At 41.8% G+C, this 23,389-nt stretch overlaps 1 protein-coding gene across 3 annotated transcripts in view; it reads left to right on the top strand.

Moving 5' to 3' along the window:
- ARAP2 (ArfGAP with RhoGAP domain, ankyrin repeat and PH domain 2) overlaps nucleotides 1-23,389 on the top strand; it is a 132,648-nt gene that overhangs the window by 58,946 nt on the left and 50,313 nt on the right. For all 3 annotated transcript variants that reach the window (XM_083754820.1, XM_083754818.1, XM_083754819.1), the window contains 8 exons: nucleotides 333-532; nucleotides 1,931-2,016; nucleotides 2,997-3,179; nucleotides 6,744-6,918; nucleotides 7,647-7,775; nucleotides 18,528-18,672; nucleotides 21,065-21,167; nucleotides 22,968-23,166. In XM_083754820.1, the coding sequence (XP_083610946.1) occupies nucleotides 333-532; nucleotides 1,931-2,016; nucleotides 2,997-3,179; nucleotides 6,744-6,918; nucleotides 7,647-7,775; nucleotides 18,528-18,672; nucleotides 21,065-21,167; nucleotides 22,968-23,166 (1,220 nt within the window). The remainder of the gene's footprint in view (nucleotides 1-332; nucleotides 533-1,930; nucleotides 2,017-2,996; nucleotides 3,180-6,743; nucleotides 6,919-7,646; nucleotides 7,776-18,527; nucleotides 18,673-21,064; nucleotides 21,168-22,967; nucleotides 23,167-23,389) is intronic.

Raw genomic sequence — 23,389 nt, 5'->3', positions numbered from 1 at the left:
CGCTGATTTCCTTCCCCAGCTGATGAGTCCCCTCTCTCCCTGCTTGGGCCTTCTCCGGCATCGCTTGGGAGCCCTGCCTCCACTTCTGGCTCCGATGTCAGTTCCCTGACACATGATATATAAGGGTGATGAGTATAAGTTGGCAAATACTAACTGAGGTAAGAAAGCAAAGCAGGGGTTTTATTTTAAGGTTCATTTAATGTCCATTAATTTTATTATCTTGATGTTCAGCTCTCATCTTCATGCAGCTAACATCTCTTAATAGCTGGTAAAACAAATAGGCCTGATCTATTTTGTATTTAATTGGAGGACCCTTTGTCAATGGGTTTCAGCTTTACGGCAGAGTCTGAAAAAGAGAAGCAGGAGTGGATCGAAGCACTACAGCAGTCTATTGCGGAAACTCTCTCTGACTATGAAGTAGCTGAGAAGATCTGGTTCAATGACTCAAACAGGTCCTGTGCTGACTGCAAGGAACCGGATCCTGACTGGGCATCCATCAATCTCTGTGTTGTCATTTGTAAGAAGTGTGCAGGTAATTAAGAAACTGACTGTTCCATCAGACAACATGCCTACCTTAAAGGGCATGGTGTGTCTCAGCCATATTTATTTCTGATTTAGTGCAAAGGCTTTAATCCTATTATAGCTCCAAGAGCCCAGTTTAATTTTTCAAAATTGTGATATAGTTGATAAATCCCTTTTAAGTGTAGCATATGAAATTATATGGGAAATTATTGTACAGCTTTGCAGGGATAGTATGTGGGATCTGTAATGACTCCCAGTGTCCTAGAGGGTTCTACAGAGCAGAGCAGGGATGCGGGTGGTGCTGTGGTCTAAACCACTGAGCCTCTTGGGCTTGCTGACCAAAAGGTTCAAATCCCCGTGATGAAGTGAGCTCCCGTTGCTCCGTCGCAGTTCCTGCCAACCTAGCAATTTGAAAGCACGCCAATGCAAGTAGATAAATAGGTACCGCTGCGGTGGGAAGGCAAACAGTGTTTCCATCTGCTTTGGTTTCCATCATGGTGTCCTGTTTTACCAGAATTGGTTTAGTCAAGCTGTCCACATGACCTGAAAACCTGTCTGTTGACAAACACCGGTTCTCTCGGCCTGAAGCAAGATGAGTGCCACAACCCCATAGTCCCCTTTGACTGGACTTAACCGTCCAGGGGTCCTTTATCTTTTTACCTACAGACCAGTTGAATCAGGCATAAGGAAATTCCAGCCCAGGGGCAAATCTACATCCAGTAGGGATCATAGTTTGGCCCATAAAACTGTTTTTCAAAGTCAAGTCCATTTGTCATGGATGCTTTAGTTGAGATTCTCCACAAGGTCCCTCCCAACTCTACGATTTTATGAAGCCCACCTGCCCTACACCTGATGTCAAATATGTGAATATGTGAAACAGGTAAAGATGTGGCTGCAAAGGAATGTGTGCTCTTGATTTTTCCCTTGCAAGCAGGGCTTATATTCAGCATCTTTAAATTTGGGCACTCCCTAGGATTGGTTACTCTGGAATTCCTGATTGGGAACTCTCTACAGTGTGGCTGACCCCTGGTGAAAATAGAGCTTGAAGCCACTACTGAGGTTTTTTTTTAATTCAATTGATCCCTTTAAAGGACCATTTTTCCTTCACATCCCAGCTTGAATCGATCCACCTTGCTGAGGACAAATGTTCCTTTGCAGCATGGCTTGATTGCAAGCTAGATTGTGAAGGAAAAATAGGTTACTTGAAGTCAGGTAATAGACAAGTAGATGACCCAACCTGCTTGTCAAAACAATCCACAGGTGAAGGAGTTCAGGATCTTGCCCACCAGCCATATATTGTAAGCCACATGATGTAGGCTCACCCCTTTCTTTTCCTGTATCTGTTTATCAAAGTTCTGTCCCTAATTTCTAACCCTGAAACGTGCTACATCTTGTTATTTTGACCCAGGGCAGCACAGATCCTTAGGACCCAGAGATTCGAAGGTCCGAAGCCTCAAAATGGATGCCAGCATTTGGAGTAATGAACTCATTGAGGTAGGAAACAGTAGGGCGGAAAGGGAATAGGAGAGACAAGCCTTATCAGTGGGAAAAGTAAACATTTACTGTGAAGTTTCGTGGCATGTAATGATGCTCCTGAGGAATTTGTCTATTAATTTGAAATCCCTTCCCACTTGATACAAATGCTTCTGTGCTTCATTGTTTTGTGCTGATTTTTTAAATTTTTTATTGCTTTTTATTGATCCATGGTAGTGAGGATTTCCCCCCCCCGTGTTGAGCCAGATTTCTTAGAATAGAAAGTGTGGGGGATAAATATATTGACATAAAAAATAAGGCTGTTTTATGTTTTACTGTGGAAATAGAAGCTCATTGTCACTACGCATTAAATAAAACACACTTTTTTATTTTCTTAAGTGACTTCAGTACTTTGAAAAGTTCTCCTTAATGCCAAGCTATTAGAGTTTGCTGTTGTTTTCTAAAGAACTTCACTGACATAATACTTTATTTCCCACATTTTCCAGTTTCCAGAATGGCAAAATGTCAGTTTGTAAGGAATGTTGGGGTACATAATTGGTTTTCTACAGATGCCCCTTAATTCATCTGTACCTTCTAAGTATTTCATCATTTTCCTTGGATCCTGTGATGGGATATTGCTAGTGCTATGCATATGATGTGATTCGATAGGAGCACAGGAAAGCTGCAGAATGCATGGCACAGCACAGAATTCAGCTTCCTGAGAGTTTCATTTTTTAAAAGTGTATATCTAGGCCATATGGCTCTGCTGATGTGCTTGATGATGTGTGCAGATAATGCCTGCTGAAGTCACATGAACTGCTGAAGAAGATTTTGTTGAATAAGATGCTAAGAAAGCATTGGAAAGCTGCCTTTACACAGAGTCAGAGCAAGTCCCATGTTTAGACAGAGTGAAACGGCCACCTCATGTAGCTGATTTTGGGTGTCATAGAAAGGCAGCAAAGTGTTAGATGTTTACTAAGTTTGCTTTCTTCCTTCTGCAGCTTTTTATTGTGATAGGGAATAAAAGGGCAAATAGCTTTTGGGAAGGAAACATTCAGCCCGATGAGGAGTTGCGTATGGATGCCCCAACAGACCGGAGGTTAACTTTTATTACACAGAAATATAAAGAGGGGAGATTCAGAAAAAGCACTTTGCTGTACAAAACCAAAGAAGAATTAAACCAGGTAAATCTGGAGGAAATGTTGGGATATGGGGCTAGTCTTTTTTTGAGGCTGTGGACTGTTTGTCTCTTTTTCTTGTTTGATATCTATCATTTATCTATCTATCTATCTATCTATCTATCTATCATCTATCTATCTATCTATCTATCTATCATCTATCTATACATCTATCTATATCTATCTATCTATCTATCTATATTTATCTATCTATCTATCTATCTATCTATCTATCTATCTATCTATCTATCTATCTATCTATCTATCTATCATCAATCATCTATCATCTATCTATCATCTATCTATCTATCTATCTATCTATCTATCTATCTATCTATCTATCTATCTATCATCTATCTATCTATCTATCATCTATCTATCTATCTATCTATCTATCTATCTATCATCTATCTATCTATCTATCATCTATCTATCTATCTATCTATCTATCTATCTATCTATCTATCTATATCTATCTATATCTATCTATCTATCATCTATCATCTATCTCAAAGAATCTGGGCATAATAAAGACTAAAGACTAACACCAATTTTGTTTTGAACCATAACTCCCATCACCGCTCACTATTGGCCATTCTGCCTGTAGTTCAAAACATCTGGATGACATTGTGCTTTTGTAGATTAGAGTCCAGTATGTGAAAAGATTAGAGGAATTGTGGGGTTAAATAGGCCACAACTTTATTAAATGGTCATATCTATGTAAAGAAAGGAATAAGTAGCCCAAACTAATTGAACACACAACTGGACTGTTCTCTGTTGATGTCCTCTGTTGATGCTCTCTGTCACAACTCAACTGACACACCCAGGAGAAGAAAGATTACAGGAAGGTGTGTTTTTTATAAAAAAAAGGCACAGCCAAACAGACGTGCAATAAAAATGACTAGCCAAAACCTAGTTTGCTTTATTGCCAAAGTGAGCAAATGGATACATCATGCCCTTCCAAACTTCAACTGATGCCAAATGGCGTTTTGGTATATAGCCCATATATAGACCACAGCTCATAGATTCATAGAATTGCAGAGTTGGTAGGGATGCCAAGGGTCATCTAGTCCAACCCCTGCAATTCTTAGGACCCCAAATCCTAAGAAATTAATTTCTCTAATTAAACACAAGTCATGATTCCAGTGGCCAACCCACCCCCTCCAGCAAATCCCACAGGCAGAAGCATTGCAGAGCCAGAGGATCAAACTAGGACTAATATTAGATACAATCACCCCCCACACTCAATTATTTCTGGCTTTTGTTAGGTATGTTGATGAACTCACATTAATAGTTCAATTAATCGTTAATTTTATTGTATGCAATTTATGCAGGCCAGAATCCAGAGAATCACATAGATAGTGCTATACCTCCAAGGGGAGCTTTGAACTTGTAATTTTTCAGTGGTCTTCATGCTCTGTATAACAAATTGCTTTTGAAATGGTGTAGAGATTTAAAGATAGCTTGTTATATGGCATGAAGGTCTGTTGTTCAAAGAGGGGAGAAACGTTAGAACTTCAAGGAAGACCTTGGCTTCACCTAAGAGAGCTCTGTATTTTATATGTAGGGCATGCAGCACTACTACAATTTTATTCCAGAATGCCAAGTGACAGTAGTTACACTACTAGGGTTAAATGAAAATATTTCAGTTTGTTCCATCTGTTCTGTGACTTCTAAATGTAAGTGTTCAGAAAGGATTTTGTTTTGATCTGTAGAGGTAGACAAGGACCAGCAAAATAATCAGTTGAGCTAGAGTATCCTCTAGAGGCATCGCTGTGTCACCAGTATTGCTGAAACAAATAGTAAAATGTTTGTGTTTCCTGCGCAGCATTTTTTTAATAACGCCTTATAAGGTTTTCTTACTGTGTCTGCCTTGAGAAGTCAGAGCCCGGTTAATGTTGCTCGAAAAGAGAAAAAAGAAAAATATGTATTTGCATAACCCATAAATTTGTGACCTACATTTCTGGCTAAATGTCATGCATTTTCCTTGATCCATGGATGATAGAAGCCTTGCTCAGATGGCAAATAAATGTCTGTACAGAGAAGAGGTGGTATTATGGTGCCTTGTTGTCACCCACATACTAGCTCAAATTCCCTGTAGAATGCCTACACGTGTGCATATTGCATGCATGATCAGGGACACTAAAAAAGAGAGAGAGACCCTGTGCACATACAAATTGTACAACATGTGCACTGCTCAGCAGTCTAGCTGAATGTGTGAAAATTGTGGCTGGATTCTGGAGTCTTCATTATGCACGTTTAGGCACCAGGCAAACAAGTACCTTTGGCTGATTGACATATTGTGCCCTTTTAAATTGTGTTGGGGAGTTGGGTGGTTTATTTGATGGTTCTTGTTTTCATTTTTATTATGCATTTTGTGGTTTTATATTGTGATGTTACGTTGTGAACCGCCCTGAGACCTGTGGGTATGGGGAAGTATACAAATTTGTTGTTGTTGTTACTATTATTATTAATAATAATAAAAGTTAGGTGTGTACGTGTACATATACATTCAGTATAATGGATGCGGGTGGCCCTGTGGTCTAAACCACTGAACCTCTTGGGCTTGCCGATCAGAAGGTCAGTGGTTCGCATCCCCGTGACGGGTTGAGCTCCTGTTGCTCTGTCCCAGCTCCTGCCAACCTAGCAGTTCAAAAGCATGCCAGTGCAAGTAGATAAATAGGTACCGCTGCGGCGAAAAGGTTAATGGCGTCTCTGTGCGCTCTAGTTTCTGTCACGGTGTTCTGCTGTGCCAGAAGTGGTTTAGTCATGCTAGCCACATGACCTGGAAAGCTGTCTGTGGACAAACACCAGCTCCCTTGTCCTGAAAATGAGATGAGTGCCGCAACTCCATAGCCGCCTTTGACTGGACTTAACCATCCAGGGGTCCTTTACCTTTACCTTTTATAACCCATTCGCCTACTGAACAGGGCTAGTAATAGTTCCTATACAAGCTAAGCTGTCTTAAATAATGGATCTTGGTCCAGACCTATGAATACACCAATAATTGTAGCACATTGTGATTTAATAACCTTATGATAGTTGCCTGTGAAATGTGGTGAGCTTTGACCTTGCTGTGTGGATTTCAGCTGAATGCATCGGCTACAGTGTGACGAGACCGCTGAGATTGCCCATTGCATTGGGGGGACGGACCCCTGACCATTAGGTCCAGTCATGGCCAACTCTGGGGTCGCGGCGCTCATCTCGCTTTACTGGCCGAGGGAGCTGGCGTACAGCTTCTGGGTCATGTGGCCAGCATGACTAAGCCACTTCTGGCTAACCAGAGCACTGCACGGAAACGCCGTTTACCTTCCCGCCGGAGCGGTACCTATTTATCTAATTGCACTTTGACGTGCTTTCAAACTGCTAGGTTGGCAGGAGCAGGGACCGAGCAACAGGAGCTCACCCTGTCGCAGGGATTCGAACCACCAACCTTCTGATCGGCAAATCCTAGGCTCTGTGGTTTAACCCACAGCGCCACCCGCATCCCTGCCCATTGCATTAAGAGTCATTAATTCCTTCCTGTTTGGTGTTCTACTTGTAGCTCATGCTTTTCATCTTTATGATCAGGCCCTGTGTGCTGCAGTAGTTAAGCAGGACGTATTGGAAACAATGATGTTGTTGTTTAGTGGAGCAGATGTAATGTGCACTACTGGAGATCCTGTCTACAGTACCCCATACTTATTAGCCAAGAAATCCGGACAAAGGCTGCAGATGGAATTCCTCCACCACAATAAGTTTTCAGGTACAGACTTGAAGTGTGTGTGTGTAACTGCATGGTGCAATGTATTTTAAATTAATACTGATTTAAAAAGATCAAATAATGACAAAACGGAGAGAATGTGGCAGCACTAAGTCAAAGCACCACTTGCAAAACTCTTTGATGTATATTGGATGCTATGATTGAATTTTTGTAAGCTAGATAAAAATCACGAATCCTGTATGCTTGCAGGTAAATTCCCTTTTACAGTCGTACCTTGGTTTTCGAACAGTTTAGTTCCTGAATGTTTTGGCTCCTGAACGCCGCAAACCCAGAAGACTGTTCTGGTTTGCAAACTATTTTTGGAAGCCGAATGTCTGATGGGGCTTCCATTGCTTCCAATTGGCTACAGGAGCCAATCAGAAGCCCTGCTTTGGTTTTCAAACTTATTGGAAGTCGATAGGACTTCCAGAACAGATTCCATTCAACTTCCAAGTACGACTGTACTTTCCTGGTTTTGGCACCTTGCTGCCTTGGGACATGTGTGTGTGTGAGGGGGGGGGGGGAGAGGAAGAAAGAGAAAAAAGGAAGGGGCAGAGAGCCTGGATGTAGAAATAAATTGAGGTATACACCTTTTAAAATATATTTTATTAAAATTCCCACAAATGTCACATAAAATTCCAATAGCTGATAATTTTTTGTTTGTTTTATCGATATGTGTTCCATAGTCACTGAAACGGGCTCTTTTCATTATACTTTTGTGACTTTTACAGATTTCCCTAACTATGAAGTTCATTCGGACAATGTTTCCTGTCGAGATTCTTCTTCCTTCCTTTGTGACTATTTATACAAGGTTTCCTTCAATGCTACAAAGCCGTTTACAGAGAAGAAACTAAAAGAAGGTATTACAGTCTCTTTCCCATCCTGTTCACCCCAATGCTTGGCTTGGTTTTTAGAACGTTGGTCAGATTGCAGCTCTTTCCCGTTTTATTTTAGAACGTTAAAGGTAATACGGTGGTGGTGGTGGGGGGGTGTTTTTGTGAAATGATGTGTATGCAAAGAGACAGAAATGTTCCCTTAAATAAAATAAGATTCTCTGATCACAAGTTCATAATGAAGAATAGAAGGAGAGGGAATGATTTCGGTAATACGTATAGCAAGTATTATGGTTCCTACACCCTTGATTTATTTTAAAATATTGCTTACCCTAATGAATTCCATGTGTACATTATAAGAGATCCATTAGGTTTTAGTTGTCCAATAGTTCCAAAGAAGAATAAAGTTTTTTTTTTCATTTTTTAAAAATGCCTAAGTTATGACAAATTAGTTTGATAGTTAATAGGGATCATATTCAAGCTTGCTTTCTGGGAATAAAAAAAAAGTTCCTTAGGATTAAAGATGCAGTTCAGTTAAGTCAAAACAAAACAAAGTATACCCATCTTGAAATTACTTAATTCCAAACATTTGTATTTATAATTCAGTTGTATTTATTCACTTCTTTGTGGTTCTTAGAGAAGGAAAATTGGGTTGTAAAGATATGTTTATCTGAAAACCTTTTATGCGAACCTCTATTGCAAGGGCACAAAATGGTGTAACAAAAAGTGGTAGTGTTTGGGTGTAGAGTTGGGTCCTATGCCTTTTATTAGAGACTGAGTTTAAATATATTGTGGGATTAATTTCATATGCCCACAGGAGATTTGTAGTTCTTGAATAGCAGATTACCACATGGCAAAATGGAACGGAGTTTCAATGCTGTTACACAACATACAGGCTTGCTGTTTTCAGGGGTAGAATGAAATGTGTTGCCCTTTGCAAGGATTACTTCTCTTTGCCCCATAGAGTGGAGATAGCTCACACCCTTTCGAAACACTACCTAGGATGTGTGCCACTAACATGGAAGCTTGATTCAGGAATGATGAGTAATTCACCACTACAGTGATACCTCGAGTTGTGTTTGCTTCACGTTGCGTTTTTTCAGGTTATGAACACAGCAAACATGGAAGTGTTTACTTCCGGGTTCGCCAGTTCGCGCATGCACAGGAGGGTTCTATCATGTCACGTGCATGCGCAGAAGCAGCACTCTACTTATGGACTTTTCAGGGTGCGAACTGCACCCTGGAATGGATCGCGTCCGTAAGTAGAGGTACCACTGTATTTGAAACCATTGTCCTATTTAATCATCCCACAGGACAACAGTTACTGCAGAATCGCTTCTTGATGTTGCAAGGTCATAACAGATTGCTTTAAGCAGTTCTGTGTACCTTCTATTAATGCAGATGATGTCTTGGTCACATCCCCTTGTGACAAAGAGACAAGGAGAGTTACGCAGATGACTCTCTCAGTCATTTGTAGTGTTGATGACTGAGGCTTGGACAAAGGATTTCACAGTGGGGAAAGGGAAGAGTTGGTTGGAAGACCAAGGGGAAAGAGGTGAAGGACCTGTGGTGTTGTGGGGTGAAGGAAGAAAGAATCAAGAGCCCTCTGTTTTTCCCCACTGCTCATCTTAAGATAACAGGCACCATAATAGTTGTACATGACAATGCTAGGTATATATTTTCATAGGACGGGCTCTCAAATCTTGACATGTAGTGGTTTCTTGGAAGAATAGCATTGCTAAGCTTTAAAATATTATAGTGTTCCTTGGCTTTTTCTCCTATTTGTTACAAATCTGTTACGCATATATCTTCAGGTAAAGCCTGATTTTGTGTGTGTGTTTGTGTTTTTGTGAAAGCTATAGCCCCACAATACTGAGTAGGCTTTGTACCATCACCTCTGCCAACGTAAAATAGATTGACTCTGTCTTGGCCTCTATTTCCAGTGTTCATGGAAAACAAGAGACCACCTTTTAGCTACTGCGTACTATGATTCAACTGTTCATTTTGCAATCAGCTCCTGTCAGGCTACATGTTTTTTCCTGCAGCTTTCAATTCTTCTAAGTTCAGAGGTGTTTTTTTGCTTTGCCACTTAGGTTTTTCTTTCTTCTATCCATGTCTGTATAGTTTCGGTAAACCTGAAATTGTCAAAATACGATATTCTGCTTTAAAAAGATCTTCTTATTTGGAAACCCAGCGAGGTTGTGGCAAGTGTTAAAAGGAGGCTGTTTCAGAAAACATTGCTGTCTGCTTTTGATCTATAAACAAGCTGTGTAAACCCATCGATTTATCGGAAGCCTTGGTCAAAATAACACCGATTGGACTTGAATATCCAGATGATCCGGGAGATGAGAGCAAGGCAATTTGTTGCAAATCTGTAGATCCCTGATGGGAGTGGAGGCTTGCATCTGTCTGTATTTGTAGACAAGGCATATATTTCTACATATTTCCACAGCCCTAGATGGGAACAAAAGCACTGTGGGAGCCAATGCCATTTTCACAAGATGCACCCTTAAATTTCCCATAAGGCATCTCCCTGCTTTGGAATGCCAGTGCACCTGGGAATACCTGTGTTTCCTTAGTGCCTGCCTTCCTGCAGCCACAATTTATAGAAGCAGATGGAGGCTGATATCAGGCTGGACGAACTTCAGAGCCGTCTGTCCTTTCTATAATGGACTACTGCAATGCGCTCTATGTGGGGCTACCTTTGAAGGTGACCCGGAAACTACAGTTGATCCAGAATGCGGCAGCTAGACTGATGACTGGGAGTGGCCGCTGAAACCGTATAACACCGGTCCTGAAAGACCTACATTGGATCCCAGTACGTTTCTGGGCACAATTCAAAGTGTTGGTGCTGACCTTTCAAGCCCTAAACGGCCTCGGCCTAGTATACCTGAAGGAGTGTCTCCACCCCCATTGTTCAGCCCTGACACTGAGGTCCAGTGCTGAGAGCCTTCTGGTGGTTCCTCCCTGTGGGAAGTGAGGTTACAGGGAACCAGGCAGATGGCCTTCTTGGTAGTGGTGCCCGTCCTGTGGAATACCTTCCCATCAGATGTCAAACAGATAAGTAACTAAACAACCTTTAGAAGACATCTGAAGGAACTTTTTTTTTTATAAGATATTTATTCAAAATTTTCTTAATACAATGTAAAAAACAAACAAAACAACATATAACTTTACAATAATCATACTTTCTTCACTTCATTGGACTTCCTCACGTCTCTCGTTCCTGCGTTCCAAGTTTATCGAACTTTGTCTAGCAATTTATTACCTTGTTTCAATTCTTATTTTATAACTTTCAGATATTATGTCCCAAATGTTAAATAATTTTACCCCAATCTTAAAAACTTAATTTTAACATATTATTTAACCAAATATTAGCTTTTCACATGTTTTCACTTATCTTCATATTCCTTTCAACTAATTTAATGGTGACATATTATTTATAATCTTGCATCTTTCTCAACACTCATACAGTTTACAATATTTTTTGTAAATAGTCCTTGAATTTCTTCCAGTCCTCCTCCACGGCTTCTTCTCCCAGGTCTCGGATTCTGCCGGTCATTTCTGCTAACTCCATATAGTCTATCAGTTGCATCTGCCATTCTTCCAGTGTGGGTAAATCTTGGGTTTTCCAGTACTTGGCGACTAGTATCCTTGCTGCTGTTGTTGCATACATAAAAAATGTTCGGTCCTTCTTTAACACCCTCTGGCCGACGATGCCTAAAAGAAAGGCCTCTGGTTTCTTAGGGAAGGTATACTTAAATACCTTTTTCAACTCATTATATATCATTTCCCAGAAAGCCTTAACTCTAGGGCAGGTCCACCAGAGGTGAAAGAATGTTCCTTCTGTTTCTTTACATTTCCAACATTTATTATCAGACAAATGGTATATTTTTGCAAGCTTGACTGGGGTCATGTACCACCTATATATCATTTTCATAATATTTTCTTTCAAGGCATTACATGCTGTGAATTTCAGACCGGTGGTCCATAACCTTTCCCAGTCAGCAAACATGATATTGTACCCAATGTCCTGTGCCCATTTTATCATAGCCGATTTAACCGTTTCATCTTGTGTATTCCATTTTAACAGCAAATTATACATTCTCGAAAGTACCTTAGTCTTAGGTTCTAACAATTCAGTTTCCAACTTTGATTTTTCCACCTGGAATCCTATATTTTTATCCAACTTAAAAACCTCTTTGATCTGAGCATAATGTAGCCAATCTCGCACTTTGTCTTTTAATTTCTCCAAACTCTGCAGCCTCCAATTATCTCCATCTTTTTCTAATATTTCCCAATATTTCGGCCATTTGGCCTCCATATTGAGTCTTTTCCGGGCCTTAGCTTCCATTGGTGATAACCACCTTGGGGTCTTGTTTTCTAGCAAGTCTTTATATTTTATCCAGACATTAAACACTGCTTTCCTGACAATATGGTTCTTGAAAGCCTTGTGACTTTTAACTTTGTCATACCACAAATATGCATGCCATCCATAAGCATTGTTAAAACCTTCCAAATCCAAAACATCAGTGTTTTCAAGAAGCAGCCAATCTTTCAACCAGTAAAAAGCTGCTGATTCGTAGTACAACTTTAAGTCTGGCAGGGCAAAGCCCCCTCTTCTTTAGCATCAGTTAATATCTTAAACTTAATTCTGGGCTTTTTGCCCTGCCAGACAAATTTAGAGATGTCTCTTTGCCACCTCCCAAAACACTCCATTTTATCCACAATCTGTAAAGTCTGGAACAAAAACAACATTTTTGGCAATACATTCATCTTTATAGCAGCAATTCGGCCCGACAAGGAAAGTTTCAGTCTTGACCAAGCTTCTAAATCCCTTTTAATTTCTAACCAACACTTTTCATAGTTGTCCTTGAATAGGCTCAAGTTCTTAGCTGTTATGTTTACCCCTAGGTATCTTACTTTTTTAACCACGTTTAACTCTGTCTCTTTCTGAAACCTTTCTGATTCTAAAGGTGTCAATTTCCCCCCCAATACCTTAGTTTTCTGCTTGTTAAGTTTAAATCCCGCCACCCGACCAAACTCCTGAATCAATTGTAATACCCTTTTCGTACTAGATTCTGGCTCCTGTAAGGTCAAAACCAGGTCATCTGCAAAGGCTTTGAGTTTGTACTGTTTCGCTCCGACCTGAATTCCTTCCACCAACCGGTCCCCTCTAATCATGTTCAAGAGCACCTCCAGGACCGAAATAAATAACAAAGGAGAGATAGGGCAACCTTGGTGTGTTCCTTTTTCAATTTTGAACTCTTCCGTCACCACATTGTTCACTATCAGTTTAGCCTTTTGTTCTGAATAAATTGCGTCTATCCCATTCTCAAATCCCCGTCCCACTCCCATCCCTTCCAAGTTTTTCTTCATAAACTTCCAAGAAATATTATCAAAGGCCTTCTCCGCATCTATAAAAATTAACACTGCTTTAGTATTGATATTTGTTTGCAAAAGTTCCAAAATGTCAATAATGTTCCTTGTGTTAGCAAACAAATGTCTACCTGGGAGAAAGCCTGCCTGGTCCTTGTGGATTACCTCATTTAAAACTTTTTTAAATCTACTTGCTAAAATGTCTGCAAATATTTTATAATCCACATTCAGGAGGGAGATGGGGCGGTAGTTCTTAAGTTGTGTCTTTTCAGTTTCTAGTTTAGGTATCAATGTGATGAAAGCTTCTTTCCACGACTCCGGTGCCTTCTCCCCTTCCATAATTTCATTGCAAACCTCCATTAATGGATGTATCAAGTAGTCTTTCAATGTCTTATAATATTTGGAGGTAAACCCGTCTGGCCCTGGAGACTTGCCCAGTTGCATATTCTGAATGGCTTCTTCAATCTCTTGTTGTGTTATTTTATAATTCAGGATTGCTCTATTTTCCTGAGACAGCCTTGGTAGACCATTCTTTGTCAAAAATTGTTCTATCTCCACCTCGTTTTGCGGCCCTTGTGTATATAGTTGTTTAAAGTATCTCTGGAAACACTTTCTGATCTCCACTGGGTTCTGAATATTTCTTCCTTCAATCTCTAAATTTGTGACCGTGTTCAATTTTTGTCTCTTTTTCAGCTGCCATGCTAACAGTTTTCCACATTTATTTGCCGATTCAAAAGATCTTTGTTTCATTAGCTTAACTTTCCATTCCACTTCCTGATTTATCAATTTAGAATATTGTGCTTGGTAGAGTTTAATTTCTCTTAAAATCTCCTTTGACTTCGGTCTCGATCTTAACTTCTTCTCACATTCTTTAATTTTCTGCAGGATCTTATCTTTTTTCTCATTCTGTGCTCTTTTCTTTATGGTGTTCTGTTGTATCAGAAACCCCCTCATAACCGCTTTACTTGCGTCCCAGACGGTTCTTTTTTCCACCGTAGTGTTCAAATTTATCTCAAAGTAGTCCTCATCTGAATGAACTTTTGAATGGTTGAGGTTTTGTTGTGTTTTTAATATTCTGTTGGGAGCCGCCCAGATTGTCTGGGGAAACCCAGGCAGATGGGCAGGTATAATACATACATACATACATACATACATACATACATCTGAAGGCAGCCTTGTTTGTTGTAGTTGTTTAGTCGTTTAGTTGTGTACGACTCTTTGTGACCCCCTCCCGCAGTTTGGTCAAACTCAGCCTTGTTTAGTGAAGCTTTTAATGTTTAATAGGTTATTGTATTTTAGTGTTCTGTTGGAAACTGCCCAGAGTGGCTGGGGAAACCCAGCCAGATGGGCGGGGTATAAATAATAAATTATTATTATTATTATTATTATTATTATTATTATTATTATTATTATTTATTAAACTTTGTCTTTGCTGTGTCCTGGTTTTCTATAGCTCTCACCGGGTCACTTTGCTCTTTTTGTTGTTGTTGTTTAGTCGTGTCCAACTCTTTGTGACTCCGTGGACCAGAGCACGCCAGACACTCCTGTTTTCCACTGTCTCCCGCACTTTGGTCAAACTCATTCTGGTAGCTTTGAAAACACTGTCCAACCATCTCATCCTCTGTTGTCTCCTTCTCCTTGTGCCCTTCATCTTTCCCAACATCAGGGTCTTTCCCGGGGAGTCTTCTCTTCTCATGAGGTGGCCAAAGTTTTGGAGCCTCAGCTTCAGGATCTGTCCTTCCAGTGAGCACTCAGGGCTGATTTCCATCAGAATGGATAAGTTTGATCTTCTTGCAGTCCATAGTACTCCCAAGAGTCTCCTCCAGCACCACAATTCAAAAGCATCAATTTTTTGGCGATCAGCCTTCTTTATGGTCCAGCTCTCACTTCCATTCATCACTACACTTTGCTCTTAGCTTCCCTCCAAACCTGTTACATAACTTTGACCTTTCCCAACACTGTGCATTTGTTGCCTACACTTTAGTTCTGTCATGGGAGAAGCCGCAGAACCAGGAGGGCAGCCTGTGTACTTAAATTCCTCAATTGGAAAAGGGTTAGCTCATGATTACTTGAATTCATCTTTTTGAATCCGCCACTGTTTTTATTGGAAAAAAGCAAGGTGTGGCCACGAGATCATCTGAACATGAGCTTGCCTTTCCCCCTCCTGTGGCCACAAAAGTTTAAGCTGTGTCCCTTCTTCAGTTGACATTCAGTAGATTGGGGAACTGCATGGGCATTGGGGGTGGAGTCAGCAGGGATGGTTGGATGTCATTCAATAATATTAGCTTACTTACTGGGTGGACGTCTCACATGGTGGGACTTCCTGTTCCTGTTTTCTTCTGTGCAGCCTCCCATGCACCCCCAATACCTGTCCAGGGGTGCCATTTGGGGGAGGGTGCAGAGAGGGCTGGGGGGGGGGGAATGGAATTTCCATTGCTTATACATCTGTCAGGGGCTTATCCGAATAGCACTACTATAAAGACCATTAGCTTTTCAGCAAGCGAACCAGCACCTATGGGAAATTATTCATGGCTATTTGAGAAGCTACACACTTTTTAAATACGAGGTGCAGTTCAAATGAGTCCTTAAAAACCATAATGTTTTGTTACCTGGGTGATGGTTAAAGTAAGAAATGGTGCACTACATGTGGCGAAAACATAAATGAATGTTACTTTTATGTTCTCTTGAAGAATTGCGAGGGCAGTTTACTACTGTGTGCAGCTACTTTGTCCTTTAAAGCTGTAATATTTATTTGCTAAAGGCCTAAATGTAACAAGCAGTCTACATAAGTCTGTTTGCCGAGACATCCTTATTTAGTTCTAATGTGCACCGAGATTGTGGCAAGACCAGACTTTGAAGCTGTTTACTAAAAAAAAGATGCATGTCTAGGAAGCTCAGTTGCATTTTGTTGACTTCTCTCTGTGTGTGCTTGTGCAAATGGGAACCACATTAGTGTTTTATTTAATGCGTTTTGTGGATTTTTGCTTTTGTTTCAAGCTTTTGGTACTACTGAAGCCCTCACAATTTCCAAATTTTTTTTTAATCCCAAGTCTGAATCATATCCTTCTCAAAGACTGCAGAGTGCAGAAAATACAACTTCTTTTCCAAAGACTTCCACCTGTATTTTGCAAATTTATTTATTATTTTATTTATTAAATTTCTATACCATCTTGCATCCAAGGAGCACAGGGCGGTTCACAATATAAAAACACAAAAATACATAACATAGTAACAAGCCAAAACAATGAACCCCTTCACTAGCAAACACAACAAGCAATAAAACAAAGAGCTAGTTAAAAACATAAAGCTTAAAGAACAGCACAGTTCTGACTAAAACCATATATAAAATGCTTGGGACTATACATAGGGTTGCCATATTTTGAAGAGCTAAAAAAAGGATACATTTGCCTACTGCTGCTTTTAGCTATGGATCACTATGATGAAAAAGAGGGCGTGTCCTGGAAAAAAGAGGACACATGGCAAACCTCCTGTATAGGAAAGTCTTAATTGTAATGCTAGCACCAGGCATGTCTTCTTGGGAGGGCAATCCAAATGGGTGCCACCACAGAAAAGGCCCCCTCTTTTGTAGCAGCACAATGTCATTTTGTAGCAGCATAATGTCATTAGGGACGCGGGTGGCGCTGTGGGTTAAACCACAGAGCCTAGGACTTGCCGATCAGAAGGTCGGTGGTTCGAATCCCCGCGACGGGGTGAGCTCCCGTTGTTCAGTCCCTGCTCCTGCCAACCTAGCAGTTTGAAAGCATCTCAAAGTGCAAGTAGATAAATAGGTACCGCTCTGGCGGGAAGATAAACGGCGTTTCCGTGCGCTGCTCTGGTTCGCCAGAAGTGGCTTAGTCATGCTGGTCACATGACCCGGAAGCTGTACTCTGGCTCCCTTGGCCAATTAAACGAGATGAGCGCCACAATCCCAGAGTCAGTCATGACTGGACCTAATGGTCAGGGGTCCCTTTACATTTTAATGTCATTTTGGTAAGAGGGAAACAATTGAAGCCCTTTATAGTATATTGAAAGTTGACATGGACAGAATTTATCTGAGAGCTGATATGAATGATATCGGAGTGGAACTGAATACACACCCTGTCAGATGAGTGTATGCATTTTTCCTCTCCCTTTTGTGATCTGCAGGAGCGACAATGGGAGCTGGTTGAGGCTCCACATAAAAATAAACTACATTTCAGATAATAACTACAAATACAGTAGAAATGTTCCAGCCTAGCCAGCCCCGTCTTGTACTAGTTTGTATTTGCAGACATCCTCTTATGACACAGAGCATTCAAAAATGTAGTCCTCTTCTGGCGTCTGAATTGGCCTGGTCAAATCTACCAGCTCATGACTCTGCCGCAGACTTCTTCAACCTGGGGCCTTCGAGAAGTCATTGGACTCCAATTCCCAGCATCCCTGACCATTAGCCATGCTGGCTGGGGCTGATGGGAGTTGTAGTCTGAAAAAAATCTGAAGGATACTAATCTAGGGGAGGTTGTTCTTCCACCTAATTCTCACATCATTCTGCTGCATATGTGAACTAGACCTGTGTGTGCATTGAACGATCTGCATGTATACCAGAGTGGAGATATGTTGAATAACATTTGAGTAGGTCTACATGGTACTTTTACCTGCTATTAAGAAGATAAAACTCTGCCAGCACATTTGCTGTTGCTTTATTTAATTCTACTTTGAGAGATACTCTCTGCAAAGAAAACTAAATTATGTTTCCCAAATTGTGTTTCTTAAAGTGCGTCTCCTCCTCCTTTGAAAACTACCTTTTATTGAATTAATATCACAGATATTAGTTGGCAAAAGAAAATGAAAGCCTTAAGTTTTGCAAGAGTCTTTTTTCAGTATTGCTGTACTTTTCCATCTATAAGACACCCCCATGTATAAGATGCCACCTCCTGTTTGGGTCTCAAAATTGAGAAAATGGGGGGAGATTGCCAAGAGTTGTTGAGCTTTTTTGGGGGAAGATTGCCCACACTTGTGGAGCTTTATTTGGAGGGGGGTGCCGAAAATCGCTCACCCGCAGAACCACAGAAGCCAATCACATGGAGGGCAGCGAACAAACCGCCAATCATCTGCACGATCACAGAAAGCAAACGCCAATCACCCACCCAATTGCCGCAGCAGCCAATAGCCAGCGGACCTTGATGCATCCACCATCCACCCACAAAAACTCTGTTGATAAACTCCTGCTCACAGCAGCTAACAATCACAATTCCCACCTCTCGACTACCCATGTATAAGACGAGCCCCAGTTTTTGGAATAATTTTTTATGGCAATAACCTAGTGTTATACATGGAAAAATATGGAAACTTTGCTATGCACTATTTCCTTGATCTGTAGACTCATGCATCTCTCCTTTTCTCTTTTTAACATAAATGCAGACTGCAATAAGAGATGGTGCGCTTTGGAAAGTCGCTATTTGAGCTACTATGAAAATGAGAAGACCGCCTCCCCCAATGGGATGATTGACCTTAATGAAGTCATTTGCCTGGTCATTCACAAAGCAAACTCCTTTTCACACATGGGGTAAGTTCTGGATCATCCCCCAAAACCCTCTTAAATAATCTTATTTAAAATATATCCTCCCCAAAGCACGGTTGGTTTGGGGACTTGGAAAACAAATATTTATCCCCTGCTCTTGTTGCACGTGCTGCTTCCCTCCCAACTATTGCTGCTGGCTTCAAGAGCTGCTGTGACTACATTCTCTTTTGCTTTTCCCGAGATCCCTCCAGGCCTATTAAAACCAGAACTGGCAGCTGAGATAGCCTAACGCTGCTCTCTCCAGATGGGGAAGCAGAATGCAGAGCTATGATGCAGACACCTATTCCAAAACATAGAAGATAATGTGTTAGTAGGGGCGGCATGGAGGGACAGTTACAGAGAAGAATTGGCAAGCGTTATTTAACTCTTCCTGCACTGACCGATTTGCCACCTGCAAAATGACCCTCCCCTCCAATGTAAGAAACACCCTTTCTCGCTTAATTCAGCTTTCGGAACTTAGCTGGATAAATAAAACGGTCTGGGGAATGTTTGCGGAAGAGAATGGGCAAGCAGAATAATACTCAGAATAATGCTGCAGGAGAAGAGGAATGCATATTTGATTTACAGCAGGAGTTTAAGGAGCCTGAGGGAAGTCCCAGCTCAGAGATAGCTGAACAAAGGAATTGGGCAATGTTAGAAGAAGGGGGAAGGGAACTGTGGTAGGGCAGCCAGCTGTCACGTTGTCACTGGAAAGTATTTCTGATCCCCCTTCTCCCAGAACGCGACATTTGTTTAAGAGCACAGGAACAAAGGGCTCAAAGGCATTTGACCACAAGGAGCCACTGTCAGGGAAGGTGCTGTTGCTAGGAAAGAGGGAGGAGGAGCTCAGTTGGGGCAGGTGGCGCTGTGGGTTAAACCACAGAGACTAGGACTTTCTGATCAGAAGGTCGGCGGTTCGAATCCCTGCGACGGGGTGAGCTCCCGTTACTCAGTCCCTGCTCCTGCCAACCTAGCAGTTCGAAAGCACGTCAAAGTGCAAGTAGATAATTGGGTACTGCTCCAGCGGGAAGGTAAACGGCATTTCTGTGTGCTGCTCTGGTTCGCCATAAGCAGTTTAGTCATGCTGGCCACATGACCCGGAAGCTGTACGCTGGCTCCCTCGGCCAATAAAGCGAGATGAGTGCTGCAACCCAGAGTCGGGCATGACTGGACCTAATGGTCAGGGGTCCCTTTACCTTATTAGGACTGAATAAAACACATTGAAAAAGGCCTCTCCTTGTTTTCTCTGCTCTTGCTGCAACTGGGGGAGGAATAGCTTCCCAAAGCCTTGGCCGTGCCTTGACATGCCCCTTTACGATTCAGAATCAGAACTGTAGAGTTGGAAGGGGCCACAAGGGTCATCTAGTCCAACCCCCTGCAATATAGGGATATTTTTGCCCAACATGGGGCTTGATCCTGCAACCCTGAGAGTCTCATGCTCTACCAGCTGTCTCATGCTCTATCAACTGAGCTACCCCAGGGGATTCAAGAAATTTTGATCTACCTTCAACTTGAAATAACCTGAGTGGCAGTTAAATTAACAAATATACTGAATACTCAACTTCACCCACCCACATAGGCGCCGACTCCATGGGGCCTGAGGGGGCCCGAGCCCCCTCAAAAATTCGTTTGGGGGGGCTCCTCCCCCCCAATAATTTAAGAAAATTATTAGTTATATTATGCTTTGTAAAATCACAAAATTATGTTGGTATTTTTTATTTTCCTTGTTTGACGATAGTTACCTTTTAAAATACATTCAGTAATGAGTTAAAACAAAGCCACTCCCGATCTAGAGAGGGGGTGGGGTTGCGGGCTCTCGACCCATCAACAATCTCGCGGGGCTGGCGTCAGCCCCGCGAGAAGCGGGGATTCCCCCTAGCTCATTAATATTCACCGCCCACGGCGGCAGCCAATCGGCTGTCGCAAAGGGCGGGCCCTCACAGGTTCACTTAAGGTCGGGGCAGCCCGGGGCTCGCCCCTTTCATTCCCCCAGCAGCAGCGGTTTGGAGGTCTTGGGCCCCCCCAATATTTTTTATAAGTCGGTATGGGCCCCCGCCCCCCCCCCAATATTTTTTATAGGTCGGCGCCCCTGCCCACCCACAACCCATTAGTCCCATCTTTTTCTCTTTTAAACTTGCATATCCTCCTACCACTTACCTGTCATCCATTCCCTCTTCGTTAAACAGTCAGATGAGCGATTAATTTTATATTGTTTAAAAACACATAAACCATAAATAAAACCTTTTAGTTGGTGTCACTCTTACAACCTACTTCCTCCCTTTTTCAATTATGAGTATAATGCAGGGAAATCTGGGGGAATAATTGAAACGTTTGCTCCTTCGCTTTTATGAGGATTATACTAAATAGAATTGACTCTCCTTGTCCTTGGTGATTTTAGAGCTATATTTGCCTTTGAAATCTACTTACTGTCAGAACGTGTGTTTCTCTTCTGTGCTGAAGCGGCGCATACTCAGAGAAAATGGACTCGGGCAATTGCTAAGGTAATTCCAGATAAGTCAAGAGCGTTTGCACCGCGTGTGAAGTTGGCACTATTAGCTTAGAATCTTGGGAGAAACCAGGTCTTAAGAATGTGGAAATGTGTTTCCGCCCACAACTTCTTAATGGAAAATATCTGTTGTTACAATTGCTTCTGAAGCAGGCGTAAAACATACATCAGAATTCAAGCTTTTTTAAAAAAAATAAAATAAAATAAATCTTGAATTTTAAGGTAATAACTGTACTGTGGTACCTCGGGTTAAGTACTTAATTCGTTCTGGAGGTCCGTACTTAACCTGAAACTGTTCTTAACCTGAAGCACCACTTTAGCTAATGGGGCCTCCTGCTGCTGCCGCGCCACCAGAGCACAATTTCTGTTCTCATCCTGAAGCAAAGTTCTTAACCTGAAGCACTATTTCTGGCTTAGCGGAGTCTGTAACCTGAAGCATATGTAACCCGAGGTACCACTGTATTCAAAAGCACTGGTTGAACACATTAAGGGGAACCAGGATGAGGAGGCACTGATTTCTGATGTCTCAAAATATTGATTTCCTCCAGCCCTCATTGCTTAAAAACAAACAACCCTGCTATTTAACAAATGCCCAAGTCCTCTGGTCGAGGTCATCTAAAGACTGAGTTGCAGTATCATCAGTATAGTTCTGCTAATTGTTTTTCTATGCTGGTTTTTACTGTGCTTTAAAAAATTCTGTTCGGTGTCATTTTTATTTTTAAGCATCCTTGAGCCTCTGATATATGTGATGTAAAGTCAAGCTATAATTATTTTAAAGTTAAGAAATAGGTCATGGACCATTTCAATATTTGGGAAGCAAAGTCAATCTGAATTTTACTTAAAACCCAACAAGTCATACGGCATTTAGTGCAGGGCCGGATTTAGGTTTGATGAGGCCCTAAGTTACTGAAGGTAATGGGGCCCTTTACATGTCCAGCTGTCCTTTGTCAACAACAAATTGTCGCTGTTTTTTGTGTTGAATATATGCTATATGGTAATTTATGGACCTAATAGGTATCTAAAGCCATTTGCACACAACAAAATATGTATTTTATCAAAGTAATTGTTGAACTGAAATACAATTAAGAAGTACCGTATTTTTCGCTCTATAGGACGCACTTCCCCCCTCCAAAAATTAAGGGGAAATGTGTGTGCGTCCTATGGAGCGATCGCAGGCTACTTGGCTTCAGCGATAGCAATGTGAAGCCTCCGTAGCGCAGAGGCAGTGCTCCCTCCACGCTCTGGAGGCTTCTGGTTGCTTTCGGTGAAGCCTGGAGAGCGAGAGGGGTCAGTGCGCACCGACCCCTCTCGCTCTCCAGGCTTCAGAGATAGCCACCTGAAGCCTTTAGAGTGCAGCGTGAGTTCCCGCTGTGTTCTGGAGGCTTCAGGTTCCTTTCGCTGAAGCCAGGAGACTCTTGCCTCTCCCTGCCGGAGGGGTTGCGCACGGCTAAAGAGGAAGCCAAAACAGCGAGCAGGATCCATCCCGCTCGCTGTCTTGGCTTATGCCATAGCCGTGCGCAAGCCCTCCGGCAGGGAGAGGTTGCGTGCAGCCTGTACGCTGCTCTTTGGGGCTGGGGGGGGAAATAATATTTTTTTTCTTGATTTCCTCCTCTAAAAACTAGGTGTGCCCTGTGCGCCTTATGAAGTGAAAAATACGGTGTATTTTTGGGGGGTGCGGTAAGAGAGTGGGGCCCTAAGCTATAGCTTGTTTAGCTTATACGTAAATCCGGCACTGATTTAGTTTCTAGTATTGATTTTTATGCTCACTTATTTTCTTTATTTTCATTTGGAATAGCACTTTGTACCCGTCGTTGGCAAATGTCTTTTGGAGAGGGACTATGATCTGATTGGCCAGCTGTACTACAAAGACTGCCAGAACCTTGATAACTGGAAGAAAGGCTGGTTTGCCGTAGAGAAGTCAAGCCTGTATTTTTGCCTGGAAGCGGATAACTCTCAGGAGGATTCCATGTATCTACGGAGGCTCCAGGAGTTAAGTAAGACTTTGGAAACATCATGGGTTTAAGAGCTAGTTCATAGAACTTTACTTGCTTGAAGGGCAAGACACACAGAGATGCTGTGTGTGTCTCTCTGTGTGTTGGCGTAATAAACTTCCATAACTGGGTATCCAGTGGTATGGGAGTTACTTCTCTGTAACGTCTTCCTACTCTTCTTGAGCAATGCATGGATAAAGGAAATGTGGGCAAGTCCAATGACATA

Source organism: Podarcis gaigeae (genome assembly GCF_964106915.1).
Source record: "Podarcis gaigeae genome assembly, chromosome: 9".
NCBI classification, from domain to species: Eukaryota; Metazoa; Chordata; class Lepidosauria; order Squamata; family Lacertidae; genus Podarcis; species Podarcis gaigeae.
Note: the sequence above shows the minus strand (reverse complement) of the source record. Positions and strands in the feature narration are given on the sequence as shown.